Genomic DNA, 26,091 nt, shown 5'->3' with positions numbered 1-26,091 from the left:
TCCGATCTTTCATAGCTGGTCACGTGCCTTCTGGCCAGGAGAACAGCACCATGACCATGAAACAGAGGAAGTGACAGTGATTTGTTTTAACTTTAGAGAGTGCTGGCAGGCCGGGAGAGCTGGGATGAAGTCATCCATGCAATCGATGCAGCCATTCTCGGAATCAATGCTGAATCGTGCAAGGCTGCATTGATTCTACGATTATTTTCAACACCCCTAATATTGATTGGTTTGCATGTCTACAAACTATGGGATATTTTTATGGCATTTTTATTTTTACTAATAAATGGCGGCGATCAGCGTTTTTTAGCGGGATTGCGACATTGCAGCAGACAAATCAGTGCAAAAAAAAAAAAGCACTGTCACTGTATAAATTACACTGGCAGGGAAGGGGTTAACATCAGGGGCGATCAAAGGAGTTGTAAAGGTAGAAGGTTTATCTTAACACAAATAATCTATAGGAACCGCGCTATAAAATTAGTAACCTACTATAATTGAGACCAAACAAAATATAAATTGAAATTAAATGAGCATATATAACAATCAATCATTTAAAGTGACAGTATATAATGATATAAAATGTGTATTGATAACAAAAAAAAAGAAAAAAATATTAAAATAAAGTCCCAAAACCAAATTGTGGTTTAAATAGTGAAAAACCAAATTCAATTGTGATAACATAAAATGTAAAAATGAATGACGATGATTAGAGGAAGGAGATCCCTGTAGCCAAATCAATGTTCGAATGGTGACTAGTATAAATTCATCGGCAAACACCCAGTGAGAAAATCCACCACCTGTAAAAATGCACGCTTACCAAAGGCAACCTACAAATCAGCTTGTATGTAGATATCCACTCAGTGGAGACAACACCTTCAATCTCCTCACAGAGGATGGACAGGCAGGACCCTCCTTCCAGTGAATCCAAATGATCTCCTGTGTGAGGGATGTCCTCTGCTGAGATCCCTACAATCTTCTGCATTTTTACAGGTGGTGGATTTTCTCACTGGGTGTTTGCCGATGAATTTATACTAGTCACCATTCGTCATTCATTTTTAAATTTTATGTTATCACAATTGAATTTGGTTTTTCACTATTTAAACCACGATTTGGTTTTGGGACTTTATTTTAATATTTTTTTTGTTATCAATACACATTTTATATCATTATATACTGTCACTTTAAATGATTGATTTTTATATATGCTCATTTAACTTCAATTTTGTTTGGTCTCAATTATAGTAGGTTAATTTTATAGCGCGGTTCCTATAGATTATTTGGATTTTTGTATTTGTGTATGCCTGACAATTAGCACTGCAGCTTATGTATTTTTCACATTTGGGAAGCGCGGTAATTTTTATATTTTTTTAACTTAATACAGTCTATGCATTAAGATAAAAAGCCTTCTGTGTGCAGCAACCCCCTCACACTTACCTAAGGTCCCTCTGTCCAGCGATGTCCACAAGTGTCTTAGCTGTCCGAGATTCTCCCTCCTGATTGGCTGAGACACAGCAGTGGCGCCACTGGATCAGGGGAGAGAGGGGGCGGGGCCGGGTCTCTGAACAGACACAGGGAGCTGTTACTTGGCTTGGGTGCCCCCATAGCAAGCGGCTTTCTGTGGGGGCACTGAACAGGACGGAGGGGGCCAGGATCACAGAAGAGGGATCCAGGCTGCTCTGTGCAAATCCACTGCAACAGGGCAGGCAAGTATAATATGTTCCCCCCCCTATAAAAATAACAAACAAGACTTTACAATCACTTTAAGCCCTTTCTGGTTACATTGCTTCGCAATAAAAACATGGCAGACATAAATAAAAAAAGGACAAACAGGCCATTCCCGGTCCGATTTGGCAGATGAGGTCTTCCTAGATGTCCGTAGTCCCTAGAGACATCTTTCGATACTCATGCATGAATTGCATAGATTCAGCCACCTCTTGAATTTGAAAAACAATTCAGCAACATCTGAACTTTATTTTTAGAGCTCCAGTCATCTACTCCACACAATCTAGCAGCATGGGGTGTACAGCAGAGGCAGAGAGATCATTTAAGAGTTTTAACCCATTTCACAGCATTTCTAAAAATGTTCTCACCCCCTCCTACCTATCGTGCTTAAGCAGTTTAATTTTTTTTTAAACAAAATGATACACTTACCCAATTACAATTCGCTTTGGTCACGTGATCCTACAGCTTTGTGTAAGGGAGTGGTTCACAACAGTTGTGAATTCTGGGAGCCATGACATCACCCATAGACTTCCATGGCCCAGATGTTCTCAACGCTCCCTCTCTTCTGCAGAAGCCTCCCACTGACAGAGGAGCCAAAGCTGCAGGATCACCTGACCGAACTAAATGGAGCAGGTTTAAAATGGGTAGGTACACACAAAAAATTTATTTTTTTATACAGGTTAGGCAGGAGGAGGGGAGGAGGAGGAGGAATATTTTAATTACTTCAGCCCAGAAGATTTGGCTGCTCAATGACCAGAGCATTTTTTGCGATATGGCACTGTGTCGCTTTAACCACCTCAATACCGGGCCTATTCTGGCACTTCTCTCCTACACGTAAAAATCATCATTTTTTTTTGCTGGAAAATTACTCAGAACCCCCAAACATTATATATATATATATCTTTTTTTAGCAGACACCCTAGGGAATAAAATGGCGGTCATTGCAACTTTTTATCTCGCAAGGTATTTGCGCAATAATTTTTCAAACGCCTTTTTTTTGGAAAAAAAAAAACGGTTTAATGAATTAAAAAAATAACAAAACAGTAAAGTTAGCCCAATTTTTCGTATAATGTGAAAGATGATGTTACGCCGAGTAGATACCTAACATGTCACGCTTTAAAATTGCTCACACTCATGGAATGGCGCCAAACTTCGGTACTTAAAAATCTCCATAGGTGACGCTTTGAAAATTTTTACAGGTTACCAGTTTAGAGTTACACAGGAGGTCTTGTGCTAGAATTGTTGCACACGCTCTAACGCATGTGGCGATACCTCACATGTGTGGTTTGAACGACATTTACATATGTGGGCGGGACTTGCGTGTGCATTCGCTTCTGAGTGCAAGCTACCGGGGACAGGGGCGTTTTAAAAAAAAAAAAATTTTATTTTTTATTTTACTTAATTTTTTTTATTTATAAACTTTTTTTTTTACATATTTAATTTTTTTGATCACTTTTATTCCTATTACAAGGAATGTAAACATCCCTTGTAATAGGAATCTTTTTGACAGGTCCTCTTTATGAAGAGATGCGGGGTCAATAAGACCCCACATCTCTCCTCCAGGCTGGAAAGCTTGAGATCGTGAAAAAAAATTCACCGATCTTCATGCTGACAGCCGCAATCGCGGCTTTGTTGACACCCGGGATCCCGGGCATGATGTCATAACGTCGCGCCCGAGCCTCCGACGGTCATAGAGATGATTAGTGACCATCTGGTCACCGGAAATCTCTATCGTCGTCATCTGGCGCCGGCCGATTCTTTCTCTGGGCCCCTGATGGCACGGGAGAGCCCGGAGAAGCACCGGATGGCGGCAGGAGGGGGGGGCCCCTCTCGTCGCCTATAAGAATGATCAAGCGGCGGAACTGCCGCTATGATCATTCTTATCGTGCACAGAATCGCCGGCTGAAAAGAATGCTATTTGAATGATGCCTGTAGCTACAGGCATCATTCAGATATCCCCCCCCAAAGTGAGGACGTTTGTTTTACTATGGCCTGGTTTTGCAGTGAAAATTGCGCGGTCGTGTAACGCTGTACCCAAACAAAATTGACGCCCTTTTTTTCCCCCAGAAATAGAGCTTTTTGGTGGCTTATGATCATCTCTGCGTTTTTAATTTTTTGCACTATAAACAAAACAAAACAAAAAAAAGCGACAATTTTGACAAAAAAACACCACACAATATTTTGTACTTTTTGCTACAATAAATATCCCCCATTTTTTTTTTTTAAAAAAGGCTAATTTTTTCCACAGTTTAGGCCGATATGTATTCTTCTACATATTTTTGGCAATAAAAAAAAAAAAAAAAAAAAGCAATAGCGCTAGTAATACTAGTAATGGCGGCAATCTTTTTATCGTGACTGCAACATTATGGCGGACTCATCGGACACTTTTGACACACTTTTGGGACGATGGACAATTATACAGCGATCAGTGCTACAAAAATGCACTAATTATTGTATAAAGGGAAGGAGTTAACACTAGGGGGCGATCAAGGGGTTAACTGTGTTGCCTGACTGTGTTCTAACTGTAGGGGGAGGGGACTGACTAGAGGGGATGACAGATAGTGGTTCCTAACTATTAGGAACTCACGATCTGTCTCTCCTCACAGAACAGAGATTTGCGTGTTTACACGCACACACACACACACACACACACACACACACAATCACACGTCCCTGTTCTGCCTCTCGTGCCCACGATCTCTCATGCCCGGCGATCATCGGGCACGTGCACCTGCTATCCCACCTAAAGAAGCTGACACACAGCTACGACGGCTCGCAGGAACGTGCTGACCTGCCGTAGTATAATGACGACGGCTGCTCGGCAAGGGTTTAATAATTATAGTTAGGGTTTTCTTCCACTTTAATATCTCCATGATGATAGAACAAAGGGTAGTGCGTGCCAGTGAGGTGTTAAGGAGGGATTCCAACTAATGAAAAGTAGAAACCTTAAAGTGTTTGTTAACCCATATAAGCAAGTTTATGCAAGTCTTCTATAAAAACGAGGCTTGAATTGGTCTTGTCACATGACTCGCAGCAACTGTATAGCTCCGATGGATGGCTTCTGCAGGAGGGGCCAAGATCTCCCTCTGACGTCAGCTGGGGAGGTCACATGGCCGCTCAGCCCCTCCTGCGGTAGCCCTGGAAAATGGCTGAGAGTCATGTGACCGGCCTGAAGATCACTCTAAAGAGGCATTTACAAGCCTCGTTTTTATATAGGAATACAGTGTGCTAGGCCAGGCTCTAATAGAGGGGCTGGCAGTGACCAGTTCAAAGTTTTAATTTTACCAATAGCGGTGGGGGAGGGGGGTGGCGGAGACAGACGTGGAGCTGACAGGCAGGGAGGAGGGGGCTAGGGGGAGAGATGAGAGCAGAGCGATGGTCAGGGCACAGGACACTGGAAGTGGAGGGATCAGGGAGGTTTTTTACAGTTTAGAGGAGGGTAGATTACACAGCACAAGCACTGTGCTGTTTAATCTGCTTTAAGGGACCAGGATCTGTTGAGTTGCATGATTAACTGTTAAGAATCGAGATTGCGAGTCTTCCTCCCTCGCGATCTTAAAGCATTTTCCTGAGTCTATGCAGAGTTCTCTGCTCAAGCTGACAACTGTCAAAAAACAAAACAAAACAGGCAGTCTACCAAGTTTCTCAACATTCCTCAGCAGCTGAGCTAACTATAAACATTGTAACTTTCTGTTCTTTAGATCAAAGGATGAACTTTAGTCTGTAAGTGTGGGAAGTTTAACCACTTAAAGACTAAACCTTTTTCTGACAATTGGTTTCAAGTTAAACATTTTTTCTAGAAAGTTACTTAGAACCCCCAAACATATATATTTTAGCAGAGAACCTAGAGAATAAAACGGCGGTTGTTGAAATATTTTATGTCACAATGTATTTGCACAGCGGTCTTTCAAATGCATTTTTTTGGAAAAAAAAACAACCCATACTTTAATGAATTTAAAAAAAAACAGTAACATTAGCCTAATCTTTTTGTATAATGTGAAAAGATGTTACACCGCTCAGAATCGTGATCTTTATAAAAAAAATGTGATTCTCATTTTTCCCAGAATTGTGCAGCTCTAAGGATCTGTATTTTTTTTTTTTTTTTTGGGTTAACAAACACTTTAAAGGCTACATTTTGACAAATGCAATTTTCTATTCACCTAGCGAGATAAAAAAAAAAAAACCACACACACACTCTTAGTCAAGGCCCCTACAATCCACTGCTTGGATCTTTTTAAACATACCTCCCAGCCGCTTTATGAGAGTAGAAATAATTTGTTCAGATAGGACAAGCCTAATTTCTCCTGGTCCGTTCAGGTTTCAAATGTTGCCGATTTCATCCCACACAAGCTTGATTCCTTAAATTTCAAAATTCATTGATTTTATTTGGTCACATAAAAAGCATAGAATCTAATTCAGAGTACTAATTACAAATGAAACTAAATAGAGGCCTGGACTTCCCAGATATTATGAAACAGTATGAAGCTTCATTACTTAAACAAGACTAAGCTGGACATAGAAATCGCAAAACCAATTGGTGCACATCGAGGAAGCTCTTTCAGGCTCAAAAACGTAGTAAAATTCTCTGGATAAAAGTCTCACAGGAATCTGACCACACCACTACTCCCACAACTACCACTACACTCAGAATTTGAGAGTTGGTATGGTTGTGCCATAGCTGCCTTATGCGACTACTAAACAATCCCCAATTCTGTCCCAGTCTGGATGACAGAGCTTTCCAACACTGGTCTACAGAGGGCCTGCTGCGACTAATTCATGCCACAAAAGGTAAGGCACTTTCCATCTTTTGGAAATCAGAAATAGATGGGCCACACGCCCCTAAACTTTTGGAGATGGCTATCAACTATGCAACTTTTTCAATCCAATAGAAAAAAAAATATTCTTTCCCACTTAAGGTCCTTCTCATGTCATGCTACTAGCAGGTGCACGTTTGAAGACTCTGGCCTATTGGGAGCACACCCTCACAATTTTCGGTCCAAAATTCTCTTAAAACCCCTTTCACACTGGGGCACTTTGTAGGCGCTACCGCGTTAAAAATAGCTCCTGCAAAGCGCCCTGAAAGAGCCGCTCCTGTCTCTCCAATGTGAAAGCCCTGGCAGGACGCTAAAAAAAGTCCTGCTAGCAGCATCTTTGGAGCGGTGAAGGAGCCGTGTGTATACCGCTCCTGCCCATTGAAATCAATGGGCAGCGCGGCTACACAAAGCGTCCTAAAAGCACCACAAAATTGACAGTAAAGCGCAGCTAAAAATAGCAGCACTTTACCGCCAACACACCAACGAATGTGACCAATGTTGAGTAAATAATAAGAAATCATCTCACAAGTCAGCGTATAACTCGAATAGGGAAAGACAAATATATATGCATCCTCTATGCAGCAATATGTGGGTGTAGTATACCAATCTTTCTCTAGGGCCAAAGTACTCAGTAAGAGGAGTCTAAGAAACAAAAAAAAAAAAAGTTTATATATATATATATATATATATATATATATATATATATATATATATATATATATATATATATATATATATATATATATATATATATATATATATATATAGGAGCGGATCGCTATAAAAAAACGGGAGCCCCAACTAAGTGCAAGTGCAGCATAATACTTTTTTTAGCTCAAACAGAAAGTCAAATGTAAATCTACATTTAGTAGCGTGTAAGGCGCTGGTCAATAAGCATAATAAAGTGCAGAGGCCAGTCCACCCATGGAGTCTACATTGGCTGCAGCCGCAAGTATGTTGAGAAGCCTGGGATCCATGTTGTGCCACTTCCGAAAGTGAAGGAAAGCACAGTGGAACCTGAAGTGACGTCACACCGGTGTGTAGTGATATAAAAATATACTGGGTGATATGATGTAGAGTGGGTATGATAATTAATTAGTAAGTACTCTTCCGCAGCAACCCAATTCTTCCAGAGAGATGCACTGTATTGACTTCCAACACAGAACAAAGTCCAAAGTCCACAGATGACAAAAAATCCGACAGAGTAGATATAATTCAGAGCCCCATGTTCCAAGGTCTGTGTGTGCATACACAGACAAGCCTAACTTAAAACTATAGACTGAATACCGTGTTATATTCACTAGACACTGAATGGCTGAGCAATTTGATTGGCCGTCTCCATTCAGGTCTTTTATATACTTTAGTCTTTCAGACAGACAACTCCCAGCCGTGAACAGCTGCAGTCATAAACCACCCCAATTTGCACTCCCGCATATCAACATCAACAAGTCCCCTTAGATATGTGTAATTAGATTAGATTAACGGATACCACCTGAATACCCTTTGAAATGTTCAAATAGACTTGCATAAGATTAACACATCAAAGGGTCTTCAGCTGTCCCCTTGCTATGTTAAAATTCAGTTGGACAAATCAACCATTGTCAATTGAATTCTGGCCTGGTCAATATTGACAGTATGTGTGTACATACATATAATAATGTCCCACATAAATCGGTGAACATATTACAACATATACCCCCACTTGGGTCGGTTCTAACTACTAGAACTGACCCATAAATTAAACAAAATATATCATTACAGCTTGAGGTACTGGATGCTTTACAATGGCTCAAATAAAATATGAAGTTGAAACTGGTTACATCTCTCTTTGCCAGCCTCTAAAATATCCCCATGAAACAGTTATTAGATAATATAACTTTTAGAGCATGACTAGAAAAGGATTTGGTAAACATCAGTGGCCCATATAGCTGTTAGACCTTATTATATCACATCAAGATCTTGAATATTGCGCAAAGACGAGCTGATGTCACAGTCCATCCTTTGGTCTGACTTCATCACATCTCTCACCATCTCACTGAAAGTAAACTTGGTATGCTCTGGGAACTCCAATCCACATAAGTCCAGGATTTTTTTCATCTCCAGGCTCAAGCTTTCCATTTTTAAAAATGCTTTTACGCAAACACTCTACTTTCATCTTTATAGTAAGAAGAACTATCAATGTACCAGCACTCACTTTCAAGGTAGAAAAGGTTTGGATATGGCAGTAAAAACTGTGCTGCAAACTATTTCCTTGCACTTGACATTCATGAGTCCATCTTTGTTGATTGCCAGTCACAATTTACTTTTGTGATTTGCTGTAGGCCGACCCCTCATTGCCTTCAATAAAGCAGTTACTAGGATCATTCAGTCCACAATTACACCTGAATGGTATACCAACATATACATATAGATATACCCCCACATGATGGTTCAGATAGTCATCAGTGTTTATCAGATCTTCTATCCAGACAAAGCGGCAGTGGAAATTCTTGCCAGTATCCTCACCATGAAAGGTAGAAAGGTCTTTTTCATCCATATATGTCATAGCCTTTAGCATATTATAAACAACTGAATCAACAAAGTTTCAAATCATGACTGGAGTGATGAATTTCACTCACCCCTCTTATAAATTTAGGAAAACCACCCAACATACTATAATTTATGCTATTCCAAGCCATTGTGCAGCATCTCACCTTAGATGTCAAATATATTGATCAATACGCATTATGTAATATGTACAGATGTTATGAAAATTATTTTAGGTTTAAATGCTTCTCTTTGGTTTTAAGATAAAGTTCAAGAAAATAAAACATAAAGAAAATAAAAAATGAAAAGCAAAATATAATCAGGAAAAGGGAGAAAAATTAAAAATTAGGGTGTTGAAGAAAAAGGAAAAAGGCCCATTGCTTGATGCTTTATAATTCCTTGTATAGAGATATATTGTCTATTCAGCGTTTCTCCCCCACTAGACAGCAATTTCAGATACTTCTAGTGCTTCTGCTATTCACATGCAAACCAGCATCTCCAGACGTACCTGAAAGACAAAACTCTCCAACAAAAACTCATTAGCAAGGTCCTTAAACGTTGTTTGAAGTTAAAACAAAACACTATTTACACGTTTACAGTTTGGAGCTAATTCACCCCCACTGCTAGAGAAGTGTCATCTGCATTCAAAAACAGATCTGGAGAATGTACATCTTGTACCCCCTTCAACTGCTCTAATAATTTATCACGTTCCCCTCTCATCTTGTCATACTCAATCTTTAGGTGGTCATATTTCTGTTTTAACTGAGAAAACGGTACCCAAGTCTTGGACCTTTTCTTATTATTATTTTGGTCAGATCTATTTTTCATATTAATATCACCTATGTTTGACCCGGTGTGTCCTCTCTTGGTGGTGTTATAGGATATTATCTTCTGATCTTTATGCTCAGTATGTCCTAAACAATGTGGCTAAATCAATTTTGACAGCCTGCTCATTTGACTTTCTCCATAAATGGTCTGCTCTCAACAATATGTCTTTTAAATCATAAGGATTTGGGGTAACTAATAAAATATTTTGTTTGATATCTTCATGCAACGCATCTAGAAACATACTCGTATGTATCAAGCCACCACGCCCAAATGCAAGATTATTACCGACTAATAATTCCATAATAGTTGCTATCCTGTGTGACAATTCATAGGGAGATTCATTTTGCATTTGTTGGATCTTCCCATGAATAGTAACATCAGAACGTACACCATACAAAACACATAATAATTCCAGTAATATGTCCCTTGTCCTCAGAGGCTGAATACAGATCTGTTTAATTCTCATCCAAAGACCACTTCCTAAAGAATGTTGCAAAACTCTTTCTAAGTCAGATGGGTTGAGATTGTACATATCTCTGACCTGCTGCACGTCACAAAACCATTTTAAAAATCTGTTTAAATCATAGTATGGAACCATTCCTATTTCTTTAAGAATTGCGTCTAATTCTTTTGGTTTCAAAGGCTTCATTACAAGTCGAACTTCACCTGTATTATTATTATTGTTATAAACTGTGGTGGTCATAGTGGGGGCAACTGGTAATGAATTATCAGATTTAATATGAGGTTCTGTTTCATCTGATAGAAAGCATGTGTCTGCATTTTGCTGCAGATTGCTGAATCCAAGATTTGATGCATATCTGCATTCCTGAGATCTCTTCTCTAATTCCATAATTCTTAATTTTAATCTCTCATTTTCCTCTAATAATTCATCCCCAATGGTAACTGCATGCAATTTTAAATTTACTGTCTCGGTGTCTGATTGGTTTTGTAACCTCTCACAAAGATTGTTGCTATTATCAACTGCACTCTCTAACTGGGTAATTTCCTCAACCTTACCTTTTAAAGAACTTTCCATTGTTAAACAGCAAGATAATAAGCCCTGTATAATACAACCTTTCCTTTTACTTTCTGAAATTTTGTTATCAAAAACATTTTTCTCTAAAAATTCCTTCATCGTCCACGTCTGCTTACATTTTTCTGGAATTTCATAAGGACCGCCATGGCGCTTAATACATTTTAATACCCATCTGTTAACTTTATCAGAACTGACACTGGCTTCACACTGAGTAAGCATTTTGACTATATTACTAATAATTAAAAAAAAAAAGGAAATATTTTACTCACCACATTACTCTTCAGCTTCCAGTTCAGGTCTTCTGGTACACGACACAGTCCTTTTTTTGTTGTTGTTTCCAGTCTCCAGAGAATAATTCTGGGGTTCCCAACTTGTTTAATTTTGTAGATCAGACTCTCTTATGTCACAACCAGACATTAGAGTCACAGCACAGCTTTTGGTTCTTCATCAGACTTCTGTCCACCTCACAGGATTGTTATTGTTGTCACCACCGACTTCTGTTACTAAGTCTGAAAATGCTCTTCTGGTCACTTGAACAGCACCAATGTAGTGATATAATAATATCGGGTGGTAGTATAGTATAGTGGTATCGTGTATGTAGTGATATAATATATACTGGGTAGATAATTAGTAAGTACTCTTCCGCAGCAACCCAATTCTTCCAGAGAGATGCAGTTTATTGACTTCCAACACAGAACAAAGTCCAAAGTCCACAGATGACAAAAAATCCGACAGAGTAGATATAATTTAGAATCCCATGTTCCTAGGTCTGTGTGTGCATACACAGACAAGCCTAACTTAAAACTATAGACTGAATACCGTGTTATTTTCACTAGACACTGAATGGCTGAGCAATTTGATTGGCCATCTCCATTCAGGTCTTTTATATACTTTAGTCTTTCAGACAGACAACTCCCAGCCGTTAACAGCTGCAGTCATAAACCACCCCAATTTGCACTCCCGCATATCAACATCAACAAGTCCCCTTAGATATATGTGTAATTAGATTAGATTAACAGATATCACCTGAACACCCTTTGAAATGTTCAAATAGACTTGCAGAAGATTAACACATCAAAGGGTCTTCAGCTGTCCTCTTGCTATGTTAAAATTCAGTTGGACAAATCAACCATTGTCAATTGAATTCTGGCCTGGTCAATATTGACTGTATGTGTGTACATACATATAATTATGTCCCACATAAATCGGTGAACATATTACAACATATACAACACGGGGGAGGGCCTGTAACCATGGAAACGCATTTCAAATCTCTCAGGCTTCTTTGTCAAACCAATAAACAGGTATGGGTCAGTGCGCTTTTTAAAGGTGAGAGTGACAGTGGAACCAGAGGAAGAGGAAGAGTGGCATATAGACACAAAAGGAGTGTAACAACTGTGCAGCAGGACTACAAAGTCCTGTGCACACCAAACTTAAGACAAACTAAATTAAAAACAATTATATAATAACCTAGCGCAATTGAATAGGCCAAAAAACGCATGCGATTTTACCGTGCTTATGGTGTGTTTTTCATAGGTCATGTGACTCAAAAATCACATTAAAAACATAAAACACAGGCGCATTCATGCTGCGTTTTCAATACATTTTACCGGGGGGGTGCATTTTTTTTAACTGATCAATAATGCAGCAAGCCAGATTTTTAACACAATGGAAGCACAATGGACCAGTGTGATGACACATAGAATTTAAATGGGATGCATTTTTCTTGAGCTTTTCTTGCGCTTAAGGTGCTGATAATGGCTGACAATAAATTCATATTAATATATGTAACCTTTAGTGTTGGAATTAGATGTTAAAATCAAGCAGCAAAAACACAATTACAGAATTGTGCTCATCTCGATCCCTTCATTGAGACCCACTGGGGCCAACATGCCCAACTTGTACAGTAAATCTCTTGCTGGCACAACCTTTTGCTCAAGATGGATTCAATATCCCAGACTCTCAAACCTTAAGATTGTTTGTTGTGGTGTTCTGCAAAATGTCTCAGGACACCATGTTTATCGTTACTTTTTCTTAGGGTCCGTATGGTTCTGCCCATGTATAACCACTTGCCGCCCGCCATATAGCAAAATGACTGCGGCAAAGTGGTTTCAATATCCTGACCAGACGTCATATGAAGTCTTCAGGATATTGAGCCACTGCGCGCCCCCAGGGGTGCGCGTTGCGGCGATCGTTATTGCGGGGTGTCAGTCTGACACCCCGCAACACCGATCTAGGTAAAGTCTCTCTGAGGGAGACTCTTTACTACGTGATCAGCCGTGACCAATCGCGGCTGATCACAGTGTAAACGTATTGTATGGTGTGCCCCCAAATATGTTCGTGTATATTATAATAGGCCCTGACCAGGTCTTTTGGGCTGGAGCACCCCTCCCCCTCCTCATTACCTCTTATTTAGTGGCCACCAGTGTATAGGATGTATCCCTTTCAGTTCTCCCACATAGAGGAGTTTAGCTCCCATGGTTGAGACAAAGGATCTTCCATTCTTTTACTAGAGTAGGACCCACTAATTCGGGGTACTTTGTCACAGTAAGTGGGCTTAGCACTATATGACCATATAGTGTGACCAAACCCCCGTATTTTTTGAATATGTTCAGGTGTTTTTAACTAGCCCTGCAGGAAATGTCATTCTTGTATGTGTGCGCTGTAAAATATTTTGTACAGGAAGAGTCGGTGATCAGCTTTTCCTCACTTGCGTCTGGCTGACAGACGCGAGTAGAGGAGAGCCGATCGGCTGCTCCCCTGACAGGGGGGTCTGTGCTGATCGATTATCAGCGCAGACCCCCCCCCCCGAGGATGCCCACACTGGACCACCAGGGACGCCACTAGGACCACCAGGTATGCCACCCTAGACCACCAGGGATGCCAATCAGTGCCACAATGGATGCCAATCAGTGCCCACAATGGGCATCACTGATTGGCAGGCATTATTGCCACCGATTGGCATCTAGTGACATACATTACAGTACATCAGTGCCAATCTGTGCCGCCTATCGATGCCCATCCGTGCCGCCCATCAGCACCGCATATTAGTGCCCATCAATGCCATCTAATCGGTGCCGCCTTATCAGTGCCCATCAGTGCAGCCCCATCAGTGCCCATCAGTGAAGGAGAAAACTTAGGCCCCTTTCACACGGTCCGCCGGCTCAGCGGGAGATCAGTCCGTTGATCTCCGCTGAGCCGGCGGATGACAGGTCCCTCTCTGCTCACTGAGCGGGGAGGGGCTTGTCAGGCGCCGCTGCCGCCTATGGAGGGATCGGACGAAAACGGACAGCGTGTCCGTTTTCGTCAGATCTCACCCGATCCGATCCGCCAGCGACGGATCTGGACGTAGAGCCATACGTCTGCTTTTAGCGGATCGGACGGGGTCGGATGTCAGCGGACATGTCTCCGCTGACATCCGACTTTCATAGGCTAACATGGATCGCCCGTTCAGGTCCGCCGTCAAAACTGACAGGCGGACCTGAACGGTCCGATCGTGTGAAAGGGGCCTTACTTATTCACAAAGTTTTGTAAATGAAACAAAAAAACATTTTTTTTCCAAAATTTTTGGTCTTTTTTTATTTTTTTTAACAGAAAATAAAAATCCCAGGAGGTAATTCAATACCACCAGAAAGCTCTATTTGTGGGAACAAAATGATAAAAATTTAGTTTGGGTACAGTGTAGCATGACCACGTAAATTGTCAAAGTGCGATAGCCGGGGCAGGAATGTGTATAAGTACCCTGTATTGAAGTGGTTAACAGGCCACACAGACACGAGAGGCAGTACACCACAAATTCTGAAGAGCAATTGCAGAATGCTTAAACGTCGTACGTTTTCTTTACCTGAAACAATTTCTGCTTGAGTGCACCAAAAGGAGGAACCCTGCTAGCAGCCTGACTTCATCCCTTCCTGGACTACGGGAGATGGTATTCTTTTTCTTCCCTGAAAATCTAGCTTTCACCCACAGTGGCACCAAAGAGCGGATTTCCCTAGGGTGGAGTACATCTAAGCTATGGACTACTCCAATCGAGTAGTGCCAACTACGGACTTCGCCCACAAGGACTTTACCTATGCAGGTACAGCAGGGCAACCACTGTTGAGAGTTAGTTAAGAAAGGGACATTTTGCCATGTTATGTTTACCATGCTGACCTTTTAGTAAAAGTAAAAGCCTGGTCTAAAATGACTCAAGGGGTCACTGCGCACATACAAGGGTCTGAGTCTACTATAGCACACAAAATGTTCTAGCAACATCACAGCAACAAAGGGTTAACCACTAAGCGACTGTCCCACGAACATCTACTGCGACAGGGTGGCTCCTGCCGTGTGATTTGTTACAGCACAAGCTGATCAAGGGGTCCCTGCCAATGAGTGATTGCCAGGACCTGCTTATCTCTACAACACAGAGCTCTCTTCTGTGAATGACAAACAAAAAACAACAAGATTGCCTGTCAGTGTATAGAGCTCTGTATTATTACCTGCAAAGCAGGAAAAAAAACCAACAAGATCAGCACATATTACGTATTCTTAGGCACACAGTTAACTTCTTCCCAGCAAGTGTCATTAGTACAGTTATAGTGTATAGCATCATCACTGCATTAGTGTCACTGGATGTTAGTGTCAGATTGCCCACCACACTATCGCGGTCCCACTATAAAGTCGCTGATCACCGCCACTACTAATACACATATACATTACATTACATATACACACACTGTTAGGTCCATATATATTTGAACACAGGCACAATTTTCATACTTTTGGCTCTGTGTGCCACCAGAATAAAATTAAAACGAAACAATCCAAATTAATTTGAAGTGCAGACTTTCAGCTTTAATTCAAGGGGTTGAACATAGCATAACTACAATTTTTTATGAACAGCAACCATTTTTTATACACAGCCCCACCCCCCCCCCCTCATTTTCAGGGGCTGAAATGTAATCAGACAAATATAATCATAAATAAAATGTTAATTTTTAATATTTTGTTGAGAATTATTTACTGGCAATGAATTCCTGAAGTCTGGAACCCATGGACCTTACCCAAGACTGGGTTTCCTCCTTTCTGATGCTTTGCCAGGCTCTAAATGCAACAATCTTCAGTTGTTCTTTGTTTGTGGGCTTTCTGCCTTTAGTTTTGCCTTCAGCAAGTAAAATGCATGCTCAAAATGGGTTGAGGTCAGGTGATTGACTCGGCCATTGCAGAATATTCCACTTTTCCTTCAAAAGCTCCTGGGTTGCTTTTGCAGTGTGTTTTGGATCACTGTCCATCTGTACTGTGAAGCGCCATCCAATCAACTTTGCTGCATTTGGCTGACTATCTCTAATCACTGCAGAATTCATTGGGCTGCTTATGTCACATCAATGAACACCAATGACCCAGTGCCACCTAAGCCATGCATGCCCATGCCATCACACCGCCTCCACCATGTTTTACAGATGATGTTGTGTGCTTTGGATTATGAGCTATTCCAAGCCTTTGACACTTTTCTTCCTGTCATTCTGGTACAAATTAATCTTAGTTTCATCCGTCCAAAGAATGCTTTTCCAGAATTGGTCTGGCTTTTTTAAGATGTTTTTTGCCAAAGTCTAATCTGGCTTTTCTATTCTTCAGGCTTATGAATGGACTGCACCTTGTGATGAACCCTCTGTATTTGCTCTCGTGAAGTCTTCTCTCGATTTTGACAATGATACGCCCACTGCCTGGAAAGTGTCCTTCATTTGTCTGGATGTTGTGAATGGGTTTTTCTTTACCATAGAGATGATCCTGCAATCATCCACTATTGCTGTCTTCCGTGGACGTCCAGGCTTGTTTATGCTGCTGAGCTTACCAGTGCGTTCTTTATTCCTCAGAATGTACCAAACTGTTGATTTGGCCACCCCTAATGTTGCTGCTATTTCTCAGATTTTTGAAGCCTTACAATGACCTGTTTCACTTGCATGGATGGACAGCTCCTTTGAACGCATGATGTAGGTTCACAGCAATAGATTCCAAACGCAAATACCACACTTAAGCCTCGTACACAGGATCGGATTTTCCACAGACAAAACCTCAGACTTTTGTCCAAAGGCGTGTGCCTGGATTTTGACTTGCATACAAACGGCAAGGAATTGTCGGCCAACAAATACGAACGTAGTGACGTACTACGTGGTTTTTCAGCTCTTTAGCACCACCCTTTGGGCTCCTTCTGCTAATTTCGTGTTAGTATAAGTTTGGCGAGTGTCGATTTGCGCTTTTCATTTAGTTTCTGAACGGCCGTTCGTCAACCAGACATGTTGCAGAATCGGAGGAGATAAGATGTTATTATTATCCTTAGAGTTATTGCTTTGACCCAAGTCCAGTCCAGGAACAGGAGGAGGATTTCTTGGACCAAAAATTGGTTGCTTTATTACTCGTGACCAATTATGTCATATGCCTTTGCTGCGGGAGCTCCAGGAGATAAATCCAGATGATTTTCGGAATTATCTCCAGATGACGGGCCCCTGCTTTCACCAACTCTTGACACTGTTGACCCCCTATTTTAAGAAGCAGAACACATGCATGAGGCTTTTATTTTATTTTTTGGTTGACTAATAATAATTCGATTTGTTATATTTTCTATAATTTTGGATGCATAGAATGCACTTTTTGGTTAAGTTCTATTGGCAGATAGCATGTCTAATTGTATTTGTTTTCTTTTTTTAATGCACAATAAAAAAAATTGTGGAGAATACTACTTGGCCATGTGTTTTACTTCAAATGACAGTTTGGGAGTAGGAAGTTACATTTAAAAAAAAAATACAATGTAAAATTGACAAGGGACACCAACATAGTTGTATCTTTGATCTTAAAAACTATGGGATAAGGGTGTCTTGATAACTTGCCCCCCCCCCCCCCCCCCCCCAAAAAAAAAACAAAAAAAAACCCATAAATATTCTTCTCGATATATACAAAAAAAAAAAGCCTTTAAAAATGTTTGCAACAACTCCATCAGTATCACCAGCAAATCAGCTTCGTTATTATCCCATTAAAGAAGAGAATGTGAGCTGCATTTCGAGATTTCATAATTTGCCACGTCACAAATGTTAATTCTCCATTATGAACGCTAGTTTACAAGACCAACCGCTTCTGGCTCGTTCTTGCTTCAGAGCATGCGCGTTTGTACTTTGTACATTTGTCCGACAGACTTGTGTACACACGCTTGGAAAATCTGACAACAGACATTTGTCAGCGGAAAATGTTAAAACCTGCCATCCAACATTTGTCCGCAGAAAATCTGACAATTGTCCGATGGATCGTACAAACGGTTTTTCCGCCAACAGCCTGTCATCACCATTTCCCGTTGGAAAATCTGATCGTGTGTGCGCAGCTTTAGAATCAACTCCAGACCTTTTACCTGCTTAACTGATGAAGAAATAATGGGAATAGCCCACACCTGGCCATGAAACAGTTTTCAATTGTCAAATTACTTTTGGTTCCTTAAAAAAGGCGGGGGGGGGCGCTATTAAGAGCTGTAATTCCTAAACCCTTCCTCTGATTTGGATGTACATACCCTTAAATTAATCCTGAGAGTGTGCACTTTCAGCCCATATCCATTATCTAACAATAGCTTGAATATGTTTCGGTAAATACCCAAAAAAATGTTAAAAAATTGTGCCCGTGTCCAAATATATATATATGGACCTAACTGTACACACACAATTTGTAGACACTATAAACTTTCAGGCAAACCAAAGAATATACACTTGTGGGGATTTTTTTTTTTTAACCAAAGACATGTAGCAGAATACATTTTGGCCTAAATTCATATATTAATTTTTTTATTGGATGTTTATTGGATACATTTTGTTGTATAGCAGAAAGATAGAGATAGATATTCATCTATATACACACACACACACACAAACACTTTTTTAAAAATTTTCCCTTTATATAATAAAAAATAAAAAGACCAGTGGTGATCAAACTCCACCAAAAGAAAGCTTTATTTGTGTGAAAAAAAAATTACATAAATTTAATTTGTGCACAATGTTGCATAATTGTCAGTTAGTGTAGGGCAGCGCCGAATAGCAAAAAATGGCCTGTCCACGGAGGAGGTAAAATGTTCGAGGCAAATGGTTACACTACAATCAGTCGTTGGCGTGGTATCGAGTAAGGTAACAGGTTCTCCGGGAGCGAGGGGTCCGGTGTTACGACACCCTTCCTAGCGGTCCGTCTCCATCAGTCCCCGGGAGCGGATTAGCGCTAGAGAATTATGGCCTGATCATTAGGTACGGAGGAGCAAGAGTTAAATGAGCACATATGAGGTCTGTGCTGTGTGCTCAGCGGGACCCCATTCTGATACTAGGAGTGAGGAAACAGAGGTACGCTGACTGGTGGTGTGGGCATAGGTGCTGCGTGTCCCTCCTAAAACATTACAAGCACCTGTTCAAATATGTAGAATACGGGACGCTGTCTTTGGCAGAACTCCCCATATACACAACACACAAGTGGCTCATCTCTGAATCAGCGGAATGTGTTTGACTTTCACATGGCCCTTGTCTGATCCTGGCATTAGGGAGCAGGCCTTCAGGCAAGGTCCAATTTCTATGCTATAGCAACTGACCCTACCTGCCTACTGGCGTAGCCCAGAAGAACCCATCCTGGGGTAGGCCTCTTGTGTGACCCAATGAGTCAATGGGAAACATAAGGAGGAGATGTCATCTGCTTATCACAACATGCACCGTACCCTTACAAATACACAAAGCATGCCAAAATTCAAATGAAAATAAAAGGTCTTTTGTATTTAGACAACATTTGCTACCCCACATTTCAGCTTTAAGAATGACACCAATGAAAGCACTTCAATGGCCTTAACGGCATTGTTTTTATATACCATGCAAAACAGGCAAGGTGGGTTATCACAGAAGCCAGTTAAATTCAAGTCTCCAGCAATAAAGTGAAATCAAACTAGGTATGCAGAGGAGGTATTCTACAGCTAATAAAAAGGTAATAGACTCATAGTGTTGACTTCTGTAAGAATAAAGTTGCCCTGTCTTAAATTTTAAACATATTCTCTGCAAACAGAGAATCTGCATGAGCTTACCAGCTAGTCTGCTAAAAAACAAAACAAAACAAAAAAAACCCCAAAACAAACTGACCTGGTCTAACTATTCACTTTAAAAATAGAGGTTTAAATTGCACACATTTGCAAACATATGTGGAAGCCGCATTACCTATGTCAAGGCTCCCCTGTGCAGGCTAGCTGGCAAGTGTGCTGGAAAATTTTTGTCTGTTTGTGATATGTATTGTCCTTCCATGTGCAAAGGTTAGTTATAAATTGGAGTGGTTGCCATATTTTTGTAAAGCTGAGCAAAGATCCTGGTAGCCGATATTGGAAATCAAATCACTTGGTTTTATTTATTTTAAAGAATTATGTTCACGTTTTAACTATTTCCCGATTTTATATACATTACCTCTGGCAACCCATTTCTGCGACTATTTCATACCTATGTTGGCTGTGTAGATTTATTAAAAACACAACCAGGTCAAAACGTGGACGGAGGTGTTCTCCTTCAAAAGGCAAAGGCAGGCTCTGGGTCATGTGACTGCAAAAGACAAGAACACACTATATTACCAATCTCAAACACAGGCAAAGGCATTAATTTCTCTTTAAATGTTGCTGTCACAGCTCTAAAGAAAACTATACATATATGCATATTAACATAGGTCATAGAAACAACCACTCATTAAAGTGATTAAGACCAAAATACAAAATGGAATACATTGTTGCATACCAATCTTTAAGATGATTGTGATAACAAATTGCATTTACAAACAGCTGTATACTCATCTCTGACCTTCCACTTCTCAGGTCTGCCGCCAGCACTCCTGGCTTCTTATCTCCTGGCTTATTCTCTCCAGCGAGTGCCCCATAGGACCCACACAGACAGAGGGGACTCGGCCCAGCTCCCTCATCACTTGCTTGATTCAGAGCAGCGGGAGCCAATGGCTCCCACTGCCTCAGCAAAGCCTGTGAGAGACCAAGTGAGGGGAGAAAAGAGCTGCACAGCACTTGATCGAATGAGGGCTCAGGTAAGTAAAAAAAGGGAGGGGGGGGGGATACTGATGCCTTTAACACAAGGAATGCATTAAGGTATAAAATTGTTTAGCCTTTATAACTAGAGGTGCACGGAATGGAAATTTTGGTGCCGAAACCAAAAATGCAGGATGGACTTGGCCGAAAACTGAAACCAAAAAAAGGACAGTTTATAAAAAAAATAAAAATAAAAAAATATATAACTTTCCGCCCTCTATATTATAATTATATATATATTTATTAATTATAGTGGGGGCGGAAAGTATTCAGACCCCCCTTAAATTTTTCACTCTTTGTTATATTGCCGCCATTTGCTAAAATCATTTAAGTTCATTTTTTCCTCATTAATGTACACACAGCACCCCATATTGACAGAAAAACACAGAATTGTTGACATTTCTGCAGATTTATAAAAAAAGAAAAAAATGAAATATCACATGGTCCTAAGTATTCAGACCCTTTGCTGTGACACTCATATTTAACTCAGGTGCTGTCCAATTCTTCTGATCATCCTTGAGATGGTTCTACACCTTCATTTGAGTCCAGCTGTGTTTGATTATACTGATTGGACTTGATTAGGAAAGCCACACACCTGTCTATATAAAACCTTACAGCTCACAGTGCATGTCATAGCAAATGAGAATCATGAGGTCAAAAGGAACTGCCTGAAGAGCTCAGAGACAGAATTGTGGCAAGGCACAGATCTGGTCAAGTTTGCAAAAAATTTCTGTTGCACTTAAGGTTCCTAAGAGCACAGTGGCCTCCATAATCCTTAAATGGAAGATGTTTGGGACGACCAGAACCCTTCCTAGAGCTGGCCGTCCGGCCAAACTGAGCTATCGGGGGAGAAGAGCCTTGGTGAGAGAGGTAAAGAAGAACCCAAAGATCACTGTGGCTGAGCTCCAGAGATGCAGTCGGGAGAAAGTTGTAGAACGTCAACCATCACTGCAGCCCTCCACCAGTCAGGGCTTTATGGCAGAGTGGTCCGACGGAAGCCTCTCCTCAGTGCAAGACACATGAAAGCTTGCATGAAGTTTGCTGAAAAAACACCTGAAGGACTCCAAGATGGTGAGAAATAAGATTCTCTGGTCTGATGAGACCAAGATAGAACTTTTTGGCCTTAATTCTAAGCGGTATGTGTGGAGAAAACTAGGTACTGCTCATCACCTGTCCAATACAGTCCAAACAGTGAAGCATGGTGGTGGCAGTATCATGCTGTGGGGGTGTTTTTCAGCTGCAGGGACAGGACAACTGGTTGCAATGGAGGGAAAGATGAATGCGGCCAAGTACAGGGATATCCTGGATGAAAACCTTCTCCAGAGTGCTCAGGACCTCAGACTGAACCGAAGGATTACCTTCCAACAAGATAATGACCCTAAGCATACAGCTAAAATAACAAAAGAAGTGGCTTCACAACAACTCCGTGACTATTCTTGAATGGCACAGCCAGAGCCCTGACTTAAACCCAATTGAGCATCTCTGGAGAGACCAAAAATGGCTGTCCACCAACGTTTACCATCCAACCTGACAGAACTGGAGAGGATCTGCAAGGAGGAATGGCAGAGGATCCCCAAATCCAGGTGTGAAAAACTTGTTGCATCTTTCCCACAAAGACTCATTGTTATATTCGATCAAAAGGGTGCTTCTACTAAATACTGAGCAAAGGGTCTGAATACTTAGGACCATGCGATATTAGGGTTTTTCCTTTTTAATAAATCTGCAAAAATGTCAACAATTCTGTGTGTTTCTGTCAATATGGGGTACTGTGTGTACATTAATGAGGAAAAAAAAAAAAGGGGGTCTGAATACTTTCCGTCCCCACTGTTCCACTATGTGTGTATAATATATATTATATATATATATATATATATATATATATATATATATATATATATAAAATTTTCATATATAATTATATTCAAATGCTTAATTTCATGAATTTAAATGAAAATTAATTTATTGTCTGCCATATTTGGCAGCGCAAGAAAAGCTCAAGAAAAATGCATCCTCTTTAAATTCTATGTACCTCTTCACGCTGGTCCATTGAGCTTCCATCGTGTTAAAAAAAAAAATCCTGCTTGCTGAATTTTTGGTCAGTTAAAAAAAATAAATAAAAAAAAATGCACTAAATACACACCTCATCATTAACCACTTCAATACCAGGCACTTATGCACCTTCCCACCCAGACCAATTTTCAGCTTTCAGCGCTCTCACACTTTGAATGACAATTACTCAGTCATGCTACACTGTATCCAAACAAAATGTTTATCATTTTCTTCTCACAAATAAAGCTTTCTTTTGGTAGTATTTAATCACCACTTGTTTTTTTAATTTTGCGATGAGAAAAAACAGCAAAAATTTAGAAAAAAAAAAAAAACAAAACTTTTTTTTAGTTTCTATTGTAAAATTTTGCAAATACTGTATTTATTGGCGTATAACACTCACTTTTTCACCATGAAAATCGGGTGCAAATAGCGTGTGCGTGTTATACGCCAATACTTTAATTTTTGCTGCCTGGAAGGGGACAGGGAGGGGGGCGGGGCGAGCGCCATTAGATTATATTACGCTCGCCCCGCCCCCTCCCTGTCCCCTCTAGGCTGCAGATGGGCATCGATCAGGCTGCACTGATGGCACTGGTGAGGCTGCTGCATTGAAGGCAATGGTGAGGCTGCATTGATGTGGACTGATGAGGCTGCATTGATGGCACTTGTGAGGCTGCAGATAGGCATTGATCAGGCTGCATTGATGGCAATAGTGAGGCTGCAGATGGGCACTGACCCCTATTTTGCTTCAAAGTTCCTTATTTAAAATTTAAGTTTTTTTTTTCCTGAAACTTCCCTCTTAAAATGAATGTGCGTGTTATACGCCGATAAAAACGGTAATTTTTCTTCATAAATTTGTGCCAACATTTATACTGCTACATATCTTTGGTAAAAAATAACCCAAATCAGTGTATATTATTTGGTCTTTGTGAAAGTTATAGAGCCTACAAACTATGGTGCCAATCACTGAAAATTGATCACATCTGATCACACCTGATGTACTGAAGGACTATCTCATTTCTTGAGACACTAATGCCCCGTACACACGGTCGGATTTTCCGATGGACATTGTCCGATCGGAGCGTGTTGTCGGAAATTCCGACCGTGTGTGGGCTCCACCGGACATTTTCCATCGGATTTTCCGACACACAAAGTTGGAGAGCAGGAGATAAAATTTTCCAACAACAAAATCCGATCGCGTCAATTCCGACCGTGTGTGGCCTGTTCCGACGCACAAAGTGCCACGCATGCTCAGAAGAAATTCCGACACGGGACAGCTCGTTCTGGTAAACTTAGCGTTCGCAATGGATACAGCATTTTCGTCACGCTGCAATGTTAAAAATGGTTTAATACAGCGCACTCTCTTCTTCTTTATAATGTGACAAGAATTAAGTCGCTTTGCTGCTCATATTCACACACACTTCTCACAAACTTTTATTTGTGTTTTTTTAGTGGGATTCCCTGAATATATTGTTATTAGTTGTCACATCTGACAGTTTTATATTTTTTAATTTTTTTTTATTTTAAGCCTTTTTTTTTCTTTAATGTGTGGATTTTTTCCAAGGCTGATCTTTGTTCAATGTTATTTTTATTTTTACTCCCGAATATTTTTGTGTGCGTTTTGTGTGTCAAGTTACCCCAACACCATTGATATCTTTTATTATTTAATCTCCAGGAGATTGTTTGGTGTTGGTGTCCCTTGTTCATTTCACATTGTATATTTGAAATGTACCTGAATCCTCACAAACCAACTGTCCTTTTTGAAGTAAAACACATAGGAGAGTATAATTCAAAACAAAAATCCTTTATTAAAGGGATCAGAACCAAACAAAGAGGAAGGCAACACTGGATCAACAGGAGAAATTAGCGAAGCCTGGGACCCCCACGGCAGACATCAATTCTTCAACATCAAAATTGGTGGCCTGAGGAGTCCATATGTAAGGGAGGGCAGTCTGGTCCAGAATTCGCAGAGATCTGGAAAGCAGCAGATGACATCTGTGCCCCCAGGCTGTGGTACCACAAGAGGCTGCATCTTTGGCCGACCAGACTGAACCCAGGGCAATCACTGTCTGGTCTTCCTTCCACGCTTCCTTCCGGGCTGTGGCTGTGCAGTTGGAGATGTGGCAGGAGGAGGAGTAGGACCTGGAGGAGGAGGAGGAGGAGGAGGAGGACCTGCAGGAGGAGGAGGACTGGGAGGACCTGGAGGAGGACTGGGAGGACCTGGAGGAGAAGGAGGAGGAGGACGTGCAGGAGGAGGAGGAGGACCATCCAAAAGATGTGTGTGAGGTGTAATTTGGCCCCTCATACCTTTCTCCAGAGCCTCCGATATGAGGGCCTCACACAAGACTTTTTTGCCATCCTCTGCATTTTATATGCTATGAAGGCAGCAATGTTCTCCTGCATGGTGTGTGGTGCTCCCAGGACCTCTGTAGCCCTCCAAAAGAATTCTATAGCCGCCTCCTCTAGGGTACTCGTCCTACTGCCACTTTCTCTTTTCAGGGGGGGGTGGAGGGACCTAGATATCAGCCAGCCGGCTCGCCCGGCCACCTCCTGGCTGAGACTTCCCTGTGTATGAAAAAGGGACATAGTTTTAGTTTTTGCATCATCAATCACAATCCTAAATTAGTACTCCCAACTAACATCTAGTTAACATCATTGATTGGACAAGCAGAAATATTTTGAGGAATGCTATACCTGGCTCAATCTGGGCTCCTCCACATGTTGCCTGGAAGGCCCAGGTTGGGCGTCAGAAGCCTCAGCCGGGGGGGAAGGAAGCGTGGAAGGAAGACTGGAGAGTGATGGCCTGGGTTCAGTCTGGCCTGCCAGAAAGTGCAGCCTGTCGTAGTACAACATCCTGGGGACATAGATGTCATCTGCTGCTCCGGATCTCTGTGAATCCTGGACTTTCTTGCGCTCCCTCAGATATGTACTCCTCAGGCCACCAATTAATATCTTTAAATAAGTGATGTCTGCCGTGGGGATCACCTGCTTCACAATTTCACACAATTGCTCCAGTGCTGCCTTCCTCTTTGCTTGGTTCTTGAAATGGGGGTGGGTAATCTCCC

The 26,091-nt window shown here is 41.0% G+C and overlaps 1 protein-coding gene across 3 annotated transcripts in view; it reads right to left on the bottom strand.

The window, feature by feature from the left end:
- Positions 1-26,091, bottom strand: part of CENPM (centromere protein M) — a 194,921-nt gene that overhangs the window by 55,419 nt on the left and 113,411 nt on the right. Inside the window, exon 3 of one of the 3 annotated variants that reach the window (XM_073592751.1) lies at positions 20,361-20,492. The exons of 1 other annotated variant lie outside the window; for it this stretch is intronic. In XM_073592751.1, the coding sequence (XP_073448852.1) occupies positions 20,361-20,492 (132 nt within the window). The remainder of the gene's footprint in view (positions 1-20,360; positions 20,493-26,091) is intronic. One more of the 3 variants, XM_073592752.1, reaches the window with a different exon arrangement.

The sequence above is a fragment of the Aquarana catesbeiana genome, linkage group LG07, assembly GCF_042186555.1.
Source record: "Aquarana catesbeiana isolate 2022-GZ linkage group LG07, ASM4218655v1, whole genome shotgun sequence".
Classification (NCBI taxonomy): Eukaryota; Metazoa; Chordata; class Amphibia; order Anura; family Ranidae; genus Aquarana; species Aquarana catesbeiana.
The sequence above is the reverse complement of the archived record's forward strand: the minus strand, read 5'-3'. Positions and strand labels throughout refer to the sequence as shown.